The following is a 13412-nucleotide window of genomic DNA, read 5'->3' on the forward strand; positions in this document are numbered from 1 at the left end:
GGTGTAAGCCAGCTGAGATCAGCACCCACGCCCACTCCCAATACCACACCATCTGGCGGCACCTCGCCACCATGGTCCTCCTCCCCCAAACCCACAGTCTTAGTCTAACCATGAAAAAAGCCTCTGACAAACGCAAATTGAGAGACTGTCTTTAAAATGCGAGTACTCCCTAGAACTGTCAAGGCCGTGAGAAAACAAGGGAAGATGGAGAAACCGTCACAGGCCAGAGGAGAGTAAGGAGACGTGATGACTAAATGCCCTGTGCTCTTCTGGGTGGGAGCCAGCAGGGGTTGGAAGACGGCTGTTAGAGGAAAAACCGGTGACGTTCGAACAAAATGAGTTTGGTTAGTACTAATGTACCAACGTTGGTTTCTTAGCCGTCATAAATGTACTGTGGTGATGTAAGATGTTAACAGGGGAAAGTGGGTCAGGGGTATACGAGAACTCCAGACTATCTTTGCAACTTTCCCGTAAATCTAAAATTACTCCAAAATAAAAAGGTTATTTTTTAAAAGTACATTAGACACATATAGGTCTTTACAGACCTGTCATTTTAAAAGTTGAATAATTAGAAAACTCAGTTAATGGAGGCCACCCCGCCTACATGGAGTCTCCGTTCAAAGCCTACTTGACAGCGACCTTCTCTCATGAGAAGAGACACAGAGAAGCAAGAGCAGCTAAGCGGTGGTGGCGGGGGGGGGACCCCTAAGCACGACTGGTCTGCCTGTACAGACCGTGGGCCCCTTGCTCTAAGCCATCTTCTCCTAGAGGACTTGATTTTTTTTTATAACAGAAATTCTATGAATTCCAGAATCACTTGTGCTAATAGATATATTCTAGATAAAAGTACAGATCCGGACGATCGCCTTAGATTCAGCTCTAAGGAGAGCTGAATCACATCAGTCTCCCCCCTACACCAGCTGAGATCAGCACCACTGGCGGGTGGGAATTTGGTACTGAGGATGGTAAGGTAGGTAGAAAAAACAAGTCTGGAGACTGGTTTTGGGTTGAGAGGTTGGGTGGAAAGGAGAGACTTTAGCATATTTCAAGTTCTGCTGAGATCTTACTAATCGCCTAAGGAAGGGAGAGGGAAACGAAGGGAAGAAATGAACATGTATCACTCACCTAACATGACCAGCACCAAGTTGGGCCCTTTACATAGACTGTCTCATTTAAGTCTCACAAGCACACCGCAAAACAGGCATTGTTATATCCATTTCACGGTGCAGAAAACCAAGGCTCAGAGAGGTCAAGTGTTTGTAAAAGGTCACACAGCCAGTACGGAGCAGAACAGAGGCTCACACCATGTCCTGTGGACTCCTTGGACTCTTTTTTCCCTCTTCCTCCTTCCTGCACTGCCTGGCTTCCTGCTCATAGGGGCCAGGATTCAGGAATGAAAGGAGTATAAAGTCTACTCTATTGGTCTAGAACTTCTGATCCCAGAACTGGGAAGACCTTTTCCCACAGAAACAACCAACCAGCTGACAAAGGAATCTGGAATATTAGCCGCACTCTGGTTATCATAAACAACTTGAAAAGAAAGGTTTCTAGCTCTCTGTTCTAAGCAATATTAATTATAAATTCATATTGGATAAAAGATCATTCTTGACATTTAAGGGAGCAGAGGGAATTAGAAGAGGAAGCATGAGAGTAGCGTGATAAGGCTCAAGTCCCACATTGGCCACGTCCATCGTGGAGGCCAGGCTGGGAGCAAGGCAGGCCTCGTCTAAGGCCACCATGAAGGTGCTGGGAGGCTGAGCCAGGGTGGGGGATGGCACACAAAGGATCAAACTGAGATCTATGATTGCAGGAAAAAGGAAGCAGGAAAGACTCCGAATGGGGCTACGAAGGAACCTCAATCTGAAAGCAGGGGCTCTACCTGGAATCCAGGTAGAAAAGACCTAATTTCCCTTGAGCACCAGTTGGGATACAGATGAAGGTGGTGGTGGCTCAGAGGAAAGCCTTCTTAAGATTTTTCAATAGCAAAACTGTTATTTATTCCATTTCCCCAGTCCTGGTTACAGAGGAGATATTAAAGTGATGTGGACTCAGAAATCTATCCTTTGCCCATTTTTCAATTGGGTTATCTGTTTTTTTGCTATTGAATTGTATGAGTTTCTTATATACGTTGGATATTAACCCCCTAACTTGACTGTGGTAATTATTTCACAATGTATACATATATTAAGTCATCACATTGTATTGTACATGTTAAAAGAAAATGCAACATGGGATTCTGGACTGATACTGGGACAGAAAGAAAACTTTACTGGAAAAACTCAGAAATCTGGTCAAAGCCTGAAGTTTAGCTAATAATATTGTATCAGTGTTAATTTCCTGATTTCAGTAGTTGTTCTGTTAGATAGTAAAATTAAGAGAAGCTCAGTGAAGACTATATGGGCCTTCTCTATACTATCTTTGCAACTTTCCTTTAAGTCTAAAATTATATAAAATTCAAAAAATTTTAAAATATGTATGTCATTTCATATTGAAGATTATCCATCCTCCAATAAATACAGTTGGGAGTTAAGACAGGGCACCATGGTTCACATGGAATTTAACTGGCTTTAGAAGCATTTTCAGTAAATCATGTCCCTTTCTAGACCAGTTTCTCAACCTCAGCAGTACTGACATGTTGGGCTAGATAGTTCTTTGTTGCTGGGGGCTGTCCTGCACATTGTAGGATGTTTACCAGCATCCCGGGCCTCTACCCACTAGATGCCAATACCACTCCCCTCCCTGCCTGTGACAACCAAAAACGTCTTCGGACATTGCCAAATGTCCCAGATGGTGGGGGACAGCTAAATCATCCCAAGTTGTTCTAGATCTAAGAGGCACTTAGAGCTCTCAGACCACACATATTTGAGTGCCCTCTCTGGCACAGGACAGGCACAGGACAGGCACAGGACAAGGGCTAGGAATATTGCAGTGCATGAGACGGGTAAAATCCCAGCTCTTTAAGAGCTACTAGGGGAGACTGGCAATACGCTAAAAAACAAATTTAAAAATTTCAGATGGAGGAAAAGGCTCTGAGAGAAATAGAGTGATGTGACAGAGAATAATTTATGTGAGTGGTGGGGTTGGCAGGTGGTCATCAGTTCAGACTGGGTGGTCAAGGAGGGTTCACCAGGGAAGTACTCTTTGAGCTGAGACCTGAATGATGGAGGAACCATGTGTGGAGCAGAATAGAGTGAACAGAAATAAATCCATGCCTATACAGTCAATTGATCTTCGACAGGGTACCAAGAATACACAATGGGGAAAGGATAGTTTCTTCAACAAATGATGCTGGGAAAACTGGATATCCACATGCAAAAGAATGAAACTGGACCCTTACCTTACACAATACACAAAAGTCAACTCAAAATGGATTAAACATAGGACCTGAAACTCTAAAACTCCTTGAAGAAAACACAGGGGGAAGCTTCACAACATTGGTGTTGGCAGTGATTTCATGGATATGACCCCAAAAGCACAGGCAACAAAACAAAAATAGATGTGTGGGATTACATCAAACTAATAAGCTTTGGTACAATCAACAAAGGAAACGACAGAATGAAAAGGCAACCTACAGAATGGGAGGAAATATTTTCAAACCATGTATCTGACAAGGTGTTAATTTCCAAAATATATAAAGAACTCCTATAGCTCAATAGCAAAGAAATGAATAACCTGATTTAAAAAAAAAAGAAATTAAAAAAATTATCTATTTATTTGGCTGCACTGGATCTTAGTTGTGGCACACAGGGATCTTCATTGCTGCACGCGAGATCTTCGTTGTGGCATGCGGGATCTTTAGTTGAGACATGCAAAGTCTTAGTTGTGGCATGTGGGATCTAGTTCCCTGACCAGGGATTGAACCCAGGCCCCCTGCATTGGGAGCACAGAGTCTTTAGCCACTGGACCACCAGGGAAGTCTCACGAACAACCTGATTTTAAAATGGCCTAAAGGGACTTCCCTGGTGGTGCACTGGTTAAGAATCCACCTGCCAATGCAGGGGACACGGGTTCGAGCCCTGGTCCAGGAAGATGCCACATGCCACGTAACAGCTAAGTGCGTGCGCCACAACTACTGAGCCTGTGCCCTAGAGCCCGTGAGCCACAACTACTGAGCACACGTGCCACAACTACTGAAGCCTGTGTGCCTAGAGCCTGTGCTCCACAACAAGAGAAGCCACCGCAGTGAGAAGGCCTCACACCACAACAAAGAGTGGCCCCTGCTCACCACGACTAGAGAAAGCCCGCGTGCAGCAACGAAGACCCAACACAGCCAAAAATAAATAAATAAATAAAATAAAATGGACTAAAGACTTGAAAAGACATTTCTCTATAGATGACATAAAAATGGCCATCAGGCATATAAAAAGGCGCTCAACATCACTAACCACCAGGAAAACGCAAATCAAACCCCAAAACGACATGTTACCTCACATCTGCTAGAATGGCTAATATAAAAAAAAAGACAGCAAGTGCTGGTGAGAATACGGAGAAACTGGAACTCCCATACGCTATTCGTGGGAATGTAAATTGGTACAGCCCTTATGGAAAACAGTATGGAGGCTCCTAAAAAAAATTAAAAATAGAACTACCATATTGATTCAGAAATCCCATTTCTGGGTATTTATCCAAAAGAACTGAAATCAGGATCCTGAAGCGATTATTTGCACATCCATGGTCACTGAAGCATCATTATTCACAATAGCCAAGACATGGAAACAACCTATATGCCCATTGACAGATGACTGGATTAAAACAATGTGGTGTATATATAAAATGGAATATTATTTAGCCTTAAAAAGGAAGGAAATTCTGTCATATATATAACAACATGGACAAACCTTAAAGACATTATACTAAGTGAAATAAGCCAGTCACAGAAGGACAAATACTGCACGATTCCACTTACATGAAGCATCTAAAATAGTCACACTCTTAGAATCAGAGAGTGGAATGGGAGCTGCCAGGGGCTGGGGGTATACAGTAGAGATGGGGAGTGATGGAGAGCTGGTATTCAATAGGCATAAGGTTTCAATTATGTCAGGTAGCTTTACATCATTGGGCCTATAGCACAATACTGTATTGTACACTTAAGAGTACAGTACTGGATACTGTACACAAATATTTAAGAGGGTAGATCTCATGTTGTGTTCTTACCCCGATAAAATAAAAAAGAAGGAACCATGTGAAGACGTGGGACAGAACGTTCTGTAAGAGAACACGTGTGGAAGCTCTAAAGAGGGAATAAGGTTAGTGCACTGAGGGGCAGAGTGCAGACCAGCGAGGCTGAAGTGAGTGAGGGGGCAGGGGAAGAGCTGGGCTCACAGGCGGCCCGGCCAGACCACGTGGCCAGGCCACGCAGGGTGCGTGGTGGGAGGTCTGCATGGAAGGCACTGGAGAGCTTCAGCCAGGATGACACGCTCTGCTTTGTGTTTTAAAGCCACCCCCTGCTGGAGGGCATTATGCTGAGTGAAATAAGTCAGACAGAAAGACAAATCCTATGTGATGTCATTTATGTGTGGAATCTAAAAAATACAACAAACTAGTGAATAAAACGGAAAAGAAGTGGACTCACAGATATAGGGAATGTACCAGTGGGGAGAGGGAAGGGGGAAGGTGCAAGATAGGAGTAGGGAAAAAAAAAGGAGAGTTATTTTGGGATTATATGAAATCATTTGTGTGAAACTTTTGAAAATTGTAAAGCAATATAGAATTTAAAGAATCCTTCATTCAATTAAAAAAAGAGGGCTTCCCTGGTGGCGCAGTGGTTGAGAGTCCGCCTGCCGATGCAGGGGACACGGGTTCGTGCCCCGGTCCAGGAAGATCCCACATGCCGCGGAGCGGCTGGGCCCGTGAGCCATGGACGCTGAGCCTGCATGTCCGGAGCCTGTGCTCCGCAACGGGAGAGGCCACAGCAGTGAGAGGTCCGCGTACCGCAAAAAAAAAAAAAAGAAAGAAAGAAAGGAAAAACAGCCATTTCCCTGGCTGCTGGGTGGAGGACCACGAGGGCGTAAGTGGGAGCAGTTCAGATTACATGTGAATAGGGAACTAGAAGGCCCCGATCCCAATCCAGAGGGCACGAGTGCTCCCAGACTCACGAAGCCCGGCTGGGACACAGGCCAGGCTGTGGCAGGTCCAAAACAGAGCGAGGGCTTGGAGCGCCAGATTCCTGGAAAACGGGGGGCGTTTCTGGAGAAATGACTGTTTGTTAAGCTTTGTAGCTTGAACATATTCTTAAATGTCTGCTTTTCTGTTCTCCATTTTTCCATCTCCCTTTAATGATTCTTTTCCTTAACGACTGGTTTTTCTGCTTGCCATTTTATAACAGACGTGGAACCATCGGAACAAGCTTCTCAACCTGACCCCTGCACCGACCTAGGAAGGTTTGCACATCCCTCCCCAAGGGCGCGGAGTAAAGGTGGTGACTTACCTCGGCGCACCGTGTGAGGGCTCGGGCCGGCGGAATTGTGCGTAGGGCCCAGAGAGAGCTGATGGGAGCCGGCAGTGGCCTGGGCCTGGCTTTGGCCGGGGGCCACCTGACTGCTGTTTCTCCCGGGTGCAGGTGCAGCTGCAGGGTCCTTGGGCTTTGGAGGACTAAGGAAAGCAGAAGCCAAGTTAGATGTCAGGCATTCCCAGCTATAAAAGCTAAACATGCTGTAAAATATCAAATTCCAGCTAGAGTTTTCACTGCAGCGGGCAAGGAGGTGATCTGAGAGTTTAAACAGCTCACACTGGGTCTGTGAAGCTAACATTTGGTGCCACACAGGACCACATATTTTATGAGACTCATGGCATCAGACTATCTTCCAACTACTTTGCCACTTAAATATCATGATAGAGGCCATTTCAAGTTCTAGCGTACTTGCACTCAAATTGGGCAGTATTTAAACACATGAAAGGGTTTTTGGACTTCAGAATAATGCGATTTTGCCATATACATTGCACAAAACTAAGCAAATGCAATAGCAAAATACTAACACTGCTCTAAATTACAAAGCACTCAATTATTATCAATAATTTGGACTTCACGAAAGAGAAACTCTGAGAGGCTAAATGATTGCTCAGGGCCCAGAGTTGGTTAATACTGGGGTAGGGATCAGAGTTCAGGCTTCCTAATTCCTGGCTCAGAACTTTTTAAAAATTTATTTATTTATTTATTTATTTTATTTTTGGCTGTGTTGGGTCTTCGTTTCTGTGCGAGGGCTTTCTCTAGTTGCGGCAAGTGGGGGCCACTCTTCATCGCGGTGCGCGGGCCTCTCAGTGTTGCGGCCTCTCTTGTTGCGGAGCACAAGCTCCAGACACGCAGGCTCAGTAGTTGTGGCTCACGGGCTTAGTTGCTTCGCGGCATGTGGGATCTTCCCAGACCAGGGCCCGAACCCGTGTCCCTGCATTGTCAGGCAGATTCTCAACCACTTGCGCCACCAGGGAAGCCCTGGCTCAGAACTTTTTATACTGAACTTTATAGCTACAATTTGTCAAAGTCACCAAAGAGTAAATGGCATTAGTGAGATGTACACAAAAATATCTACAGAGCAAAAGAAACACAGAGCAAATTGATAACTGACGTTCTATTTGTCCTTCTGCAGTGAAGACTAATTATTATCTTAAATAATATATTTAGCCTTGATTAAACAAATTGAATGCTACAGGTAAATGAAAATGTGTAAGAGTTTGCTGAGACTTTTTTTCTCCAAGAAAAAGATTTAAGCCCAAACGAATACATGTGTGGTAGCAGTTACGGAAAGACCAACGTGGAGCTTACGACGTGCACGTGAAGCACTAGGGAGTTTGAAGCCTTAGATATTTTTAACCAAAAAAGTGAATTTCCTCAAATTATGCGGGTAGAAAGGTATTCAGGAATGCACGAAGTCCTCAGAGTTCAGCTATAAGGATTTAACGAGATTCCAATCACCTAAGCAGCTAGCTTCACACAGCACGAGGCACTCTCTCTCCACCCAAAGAAGAGGTGAGGGAGTTCTCCCAAGGCAAAGTCACCTCTGGGCGGAAAACAAGTACACGATTAACAGGCCATCCTTGTTTTATCATTTATTTTACTTTATATGTAATCATTTAGTGCTTTATAGGTGGCCAAGGTGGACCAAATGCAATAAAAATGTTAGCATGTACTGGAGGGGCTCATCTTTTATAGCAGCTGCCAGTTCTGTACGACCCGAGATACCACCTGAAGTGGCCTCTGGTGGTCATCTGCCTGGGTCAGAGTGGAGAACTGAATTTGTGCAAATAAAGGTCTCGACTTCAAAGGTATTTCTCCTTAAAGTTGCTATAGATTCTTAGTCCACTCCAGGTGGTTAACCAAAAGGTGAAGCAACAAAAGAGCTTTTTAAGAAAACCTATCATCATATTTTCTACCTTGTACTCATGTATCACCTGCCCTATAGGACTGAAAGCCAGGGGGTTGGGGGGGTGCTCAGTATAGCAGAGACAGCACATATTATTCAGTACTCACTTATTCAGTAAATTTGATTGGATGGATGGATGGATGGATGGATGGATGGATGAATGATGGATAAATGGATGGACGGATGAATGAATGGATGAGTGAGTGAATGCCAGGAATATAATAACTTCACTAACTTGTTGCATTCAAATGTTTACTAGTTAGCATACTGAATGACAACAAGCAAATGGTACACGAACAACGAGTACACATCAAACAGGTAAGAGAGGCTTATAAGACTGCTAGACACTTATCGGCTTCTGGCTCCCAGCCCCAAAGCAGTATGGTAAAGAATGCAAACACATGTTGCTTTCTTTTGAAAACAGGAAAGGAAGCAAGCAATTTGCAGTCTTTTTTTCCCATCCTTTGCCAACCGGAGGAGTGAAGGCAAAGCTGGTTCACTCCGTGCCTAGTGATCCTTGCGGCATGGAGGCCATGCCCACAGGCCAGCGCCTGCAAGAAGGCTGGGGTGTCTGGCACCCACTGCCAGCAGATGCTGGCCTCCTTACCTGCTGTCGCCCGGGCTGGGCCCCTGCTCCAGCATGCCCGCAGAGGAGGGGACAGTCCCACCCCCTGTGCTGCTTTCGGCCCTAGAGCTCTGGGGAGGGGGCTCTGGGCCCGCTGGAGCCAAGGTGCTGCCATCTGTGGGCGGGAGTGGTGGCTGGAAAGCAGGGGATATGTGCTTTCTATTTAGGGTGCCACCCCGCCGGTGAGCCTGGAAGTCCATAAGCTTCACACCAAAGCTACACAGAGAGAAGAAACAGTCAACAACACACCATGCAAGCCGACTACTGACACAGAAGCCCATCGGTCCTCGCGTGTAAAACCCCACACGCAGGGACAGCCACCCAAGTTGCCCAGCATGCAGTGAAGCGGCAAGGACCAGATTAACGGTCACTCCTGTTACCCAGGCAAGCAACTCAAGTGGGCTTTAAACTTGGACCTGGTACCCATCGATGCCCTTTCTCAAAGTGGGTATGGGCAGCTGAAAGCAAACGGGCAGCCTTCATCTTGAGTAAGTGACATCATGTTTGTGTTTTTACTTCCATAGTGCGATGTACAAGGCGATTATCTTGAACCTGTGTGTTTGGGCATCAAGGTGGAAGCTGAGTGCAGAAGTACCACCCGTGGCCACGTAAGGCTGTCACACTGCACTGCCTCTTAAGCTGAGATGTGCAAACACTGGTCTATGCGTGTGCAAAGAACATATCTGAAAGGATGTGTAGGATTGGAAAAATAGTTGCTTTTGGGAAGGGGATGGTGGTTGGAGGACAGGTTAGAAGGGATATTCACTTTTCACTGAAGCCCACTGGTGTATGAACTTTAACACTTTTTTCCAGTTCAAAAAATAAAAAGACACATGGCCCCCTGAGCTTGTGGCTACTGGGTCAGTTGGCGGGGGGAATCCATCCAGGAAGATGGCTAAGAACTGTTGATTGTGTGCTAACTAGACCCATAACATTCCATGTTGTAACTTAAAATACATAAAGGCTAATTCTGTGGAGGACAGAGTTTGTCATCAGGAAGCACTTCTGAGTGTGGGTTCAGAGAAGTGACAGAATAGAAAAGTAAAGCTTTTTCCTTTTCTATGGGTTTAAAAAAAAAAAAAAAAGGGCAAGACAGAAAACAGACCACACTATAAGATTGGGCAATTAGAATAAGAGCTTGCTGTTTAGTTTCAGTGTAAAACTACTTTCAGTAACATTGTTGCATGTATGCGAGAAAAGCACACGACTTCTAACTCAGCATTATCGGTGAACGCAGTGGCACCGCAGCACACACGTCGGATGGGTTGGCATCTGAAGGCAAAAATCCCAAATAGCCTTAAGGACCTTTGAAAATCCCACAAATCACCCAAGGAGCCTAGCAACAGAGACTAGCGCTGTCTCTCACGAGTCCAACACAGGCTTTTTTTTTGATTCCAGAATTGGCAAACACTGAGGTTTCTATGGTTGGCTTCCGGTGAGGGGCCAGGTTATACAAAGAATATATGTCTTCGGACACCAACTCGCACATGTCACCGTGAGAGGTGGGTTGTTCTCACATTCGCTCCTGGACAGACGTCCACAATACCTAACGTTTTTTTTTTCTTTTTCTTTCTTTTTCCCCAACCAAGTACATTTAGGTGAATTTGTAACATGTGTGTGATGCTACTGTGTAGGACTTATCAGAGACCACCCAGTTAAGCTTGAATGCGTCAGGTATGATTGTTAACTGACAAGCTACACACCTACTTTGGGGTCAGATTAATGTTTGGAATGGACTAAAGCGGAATTCCTGAAACTAGCTGGACTCTAACAGGCCTGGGTGCAGGCCACTCCCCAATGGCAAGGCCACTGAGGCAGGACCAGGGACGGTGGGCCCACCGACTCCTCTCCGAGCCATCAACCGCTGGTGTGAAAGTCAATAGCTCTGCACACACCTCTCCTTCTTCACCAGGTCCCCCTCCATCACCGCCATGCTGGCAGGCCGCTTCCTCTCCAGGGTCCCCGAGTCGGCAGGGTCATTTCCAGTGTGGGATGAGTGATTGGAATTTGGGGTGGTGAGAGGTACGAATGCTTCTGATACATTAAATTCCACCTCTGCCAGAAGAAAGAAACAAGTGTATGTGAGACACAGGGCACAGGGGTTGAGGGAGCTTGAGGACACCCCACTGGAATAGGAGCCTCATTCTTCCATCCACAAGCCCTCACTATTTCACAGGTGGAAGCCCCGGGCACTCTCACCTTCTTAAAGGACAGTTTACCAAACCAGGGTGGTGGGTAAAATAAGAAAACCAGAAATAGGGGAGGGGGTATGACTCAGAATCCAAGTCACACAACTCCCCTGCTTTCCTTTCTGTTAAAAAAAAAAATCATGGAATACAGAAGAGGAAGGTGAGCATGGGTTATACTCATCTGAATCATAAAAAATAAGATATTTACAGCTTGATATTAAATAGAAATAAAAGGCAACATCAATTCCATACTGCCTATAGCAGATTTTGAAGACTCGTTTTCTCAAGGGAAATCTTGGACAGAATGACAATATTCATTCATCCATCTCACATTTACTGCACAACCTTACATGAGTGGGGCGTGATTCTCGACGGCGGAAGTCAGTGGTAAAGAAAAGAGGAGCGTGCCCTGGCCTCATGGAGCTTACACGCCAGAGGATGACAGCAGGGCTGCTCTGGGCGAAGCTGGGGTGGGAGGTCCAGACTCCCAGCACTTGCCCAACCGGTACCCGCAAAGGGAGCCGCGGAAGCTCTGAGGATCCCTGCATATTCAGTGTCACCTCTTCTATAAAGCAATCCCCGGCACTTTGTGCCCAGCATGAGTTGTCAACTCATTCCCCATCCATCTTCCTTCTAATGTGCCATGTGTTACAATTTCTCTGATGATGAAGCCTCCTTCTCCAGTGACCAAGCTCCTCCAGGGAAGACAGCATGTCTTCTTACCAGCAAACATATGCGCCTAGGGAGTGTTCAGTATACACTGGCTGAATGAACGACTCCACGTTAAGTGAAACAAAGTGAAATACACAATAACGTGGTTACTGCTTTGTCAAAATATGAATGCAAATAGTCTAAAAAGAAACGTGAAAAAGTGAAGCCAATTATGTAATCATGAAGGGATTACTGAAGTATCTGCTTCTTCAGAAAGATTTTTTATACTATTGTTGTACATTATTGTGCTTTTGGAGTCAGTGAACTCGGAGTGGCAGTTACCTTCGGGGAAGAACCAGTTGGCATGCTGAATGATGGGTTCAATGACAGCAACCACGTGGACGGATGTGGCCGCTGCCATTTCGGCTAGCGTTCTGCAAAGGAAGTTCACAAAGTTAAAACACCTCCCCTAGGCAGCCTCTGATGTCTGCAGGTTGAGTCAGGGCAATTCAATATTTTATATCAAAAGGATAAAACATTTAAGTACGAATGCAAAAATTAAACGCACAAGGCCCTGGCCTAGGGGTGTGGCAGTGATCACCCAGGAAGAAAAATTGCCCTGACTCGGCTGTCACTTCTTAGTCTGTGTTGTGATAACAACTAGGTGTAAGTCAGTGACCAACAGTGTGTCAAAACGCTGGTTTTCAGTTGTCTGGGGACACGGTGGCACAGTCCTTCCCCGGGAGTCATCTTCTAAGTCCCCAGATCACCACAAGCCCATTCTGCCTAGAATGCAGCCGAGCGTGCGCAGTGTTTCTGGGTGCCTCTCACCAGCAGAAGACCTGGGCCCCCGCATTTACACATATTATTCAGGCTGTCACGCACGTATGTGGACTGGTCCCAAGATGCATGTCCAGAAGCTGACTGTGTCCGAATGCCCAGGGCCCACAAGGAAGAAAATAAAGAAGAATCGTTCCTGCTGTTGAGGGGCTCATATCCAGTTCAGAGTCAGAACACGGGAAAGCAGACAAGCTGCAAGGGCCTGACACCTACTGAGCACCTACCACGTTCAGAGCCTCAGATTCCTCCCTGCATTTAATTTTTACAACATGGGGACTGTTCTGAGGCCTTATAAATGAAGACACTGAATCCCTGATAGGCTGGATCCCACACCTGACTGCCCCAAACCTATCTCCCCACCTCATTTTATCACTCTGACCTCTCTTTCCATTGGGGAGAACATTTTCACCCCAATTTCCAACCAGGTGAAAGTTCTAGCTCCTTTTAAATTCCAGCTTAAAATGCAAGCTCTGTCTGTAAATTACCCTCCCCACCTGTTCACACTTCCCTCTGCCCATCTGGATTCTGATCCCTCCCGTACCTTAGAACCTTAGAACTGGGGAGGAACCGTCCACTCGTGTTCTTTGCAAATTTTTCTTTTTGAGGAGGTACTGTTTGTCTATTGATTTCAAGACCTTTTTACATATCTGGATATGTTTTGAGGAACTACTAGTTTGTGAATTGCCATTTATTTAAGGAGCTTTCTGACTTACAGAAGTTTCTAGCTGTTATAGAGCTAAATCTACTTGT

At 45.5% G+C, this 13412-nt stretch overlaps 1 protein-coding gene across 4 annotated transcripts in view; it reads right to left on the minus strand.

Moving 5' to 3' along the window:
- ARHGAP17 (Rho GTPase activating protein 17) overlaps window positions 1-13412 on the minus strand; it is an 88923-nt gene that overhangs the window by 8175 nt on the left and 67336 nt on the right. For 3 of the 4 annotated variants that reach the window (XM_060031938.2, XM_060031936.2, XM_060031939.1), the window contains exons 15-18: window positions 12165-12256; window positions 10878-11037; window positions 8965-9198; window positions 6428-6591 (exon numbers count right to left, since the gene is read on the minus strand). In XM_060031938.2, the coding sequence (XP_059887921.1) occupies window positions 6428-6591; window positions 8965-9198; window positions 10878-11037; window positions 12165-12256 (650 nt within the window). The remainder of the gene's footprint in view (window positions 1-6427; window positions 6592-8964; window positions 9199-10877; window positions 11038-12164; window positions 12257-13412) is intronic. The other variant, XM_060031940.2, reaches the window with a different exon arrangement.

The sequence above is a fragment of the Delphinus delphis genome, chromosome 15, assembly GCF_949987515.2.
Source record: "Delphinus delphis chromosome 15, mDelDel1.2, whole genome shotgun sequence".
NCBI lineage: Eukaryota > Metazoa > Chordata > Mammalia > Artiodactyla > Delphinidae > Delphinus > Delphinus delphis.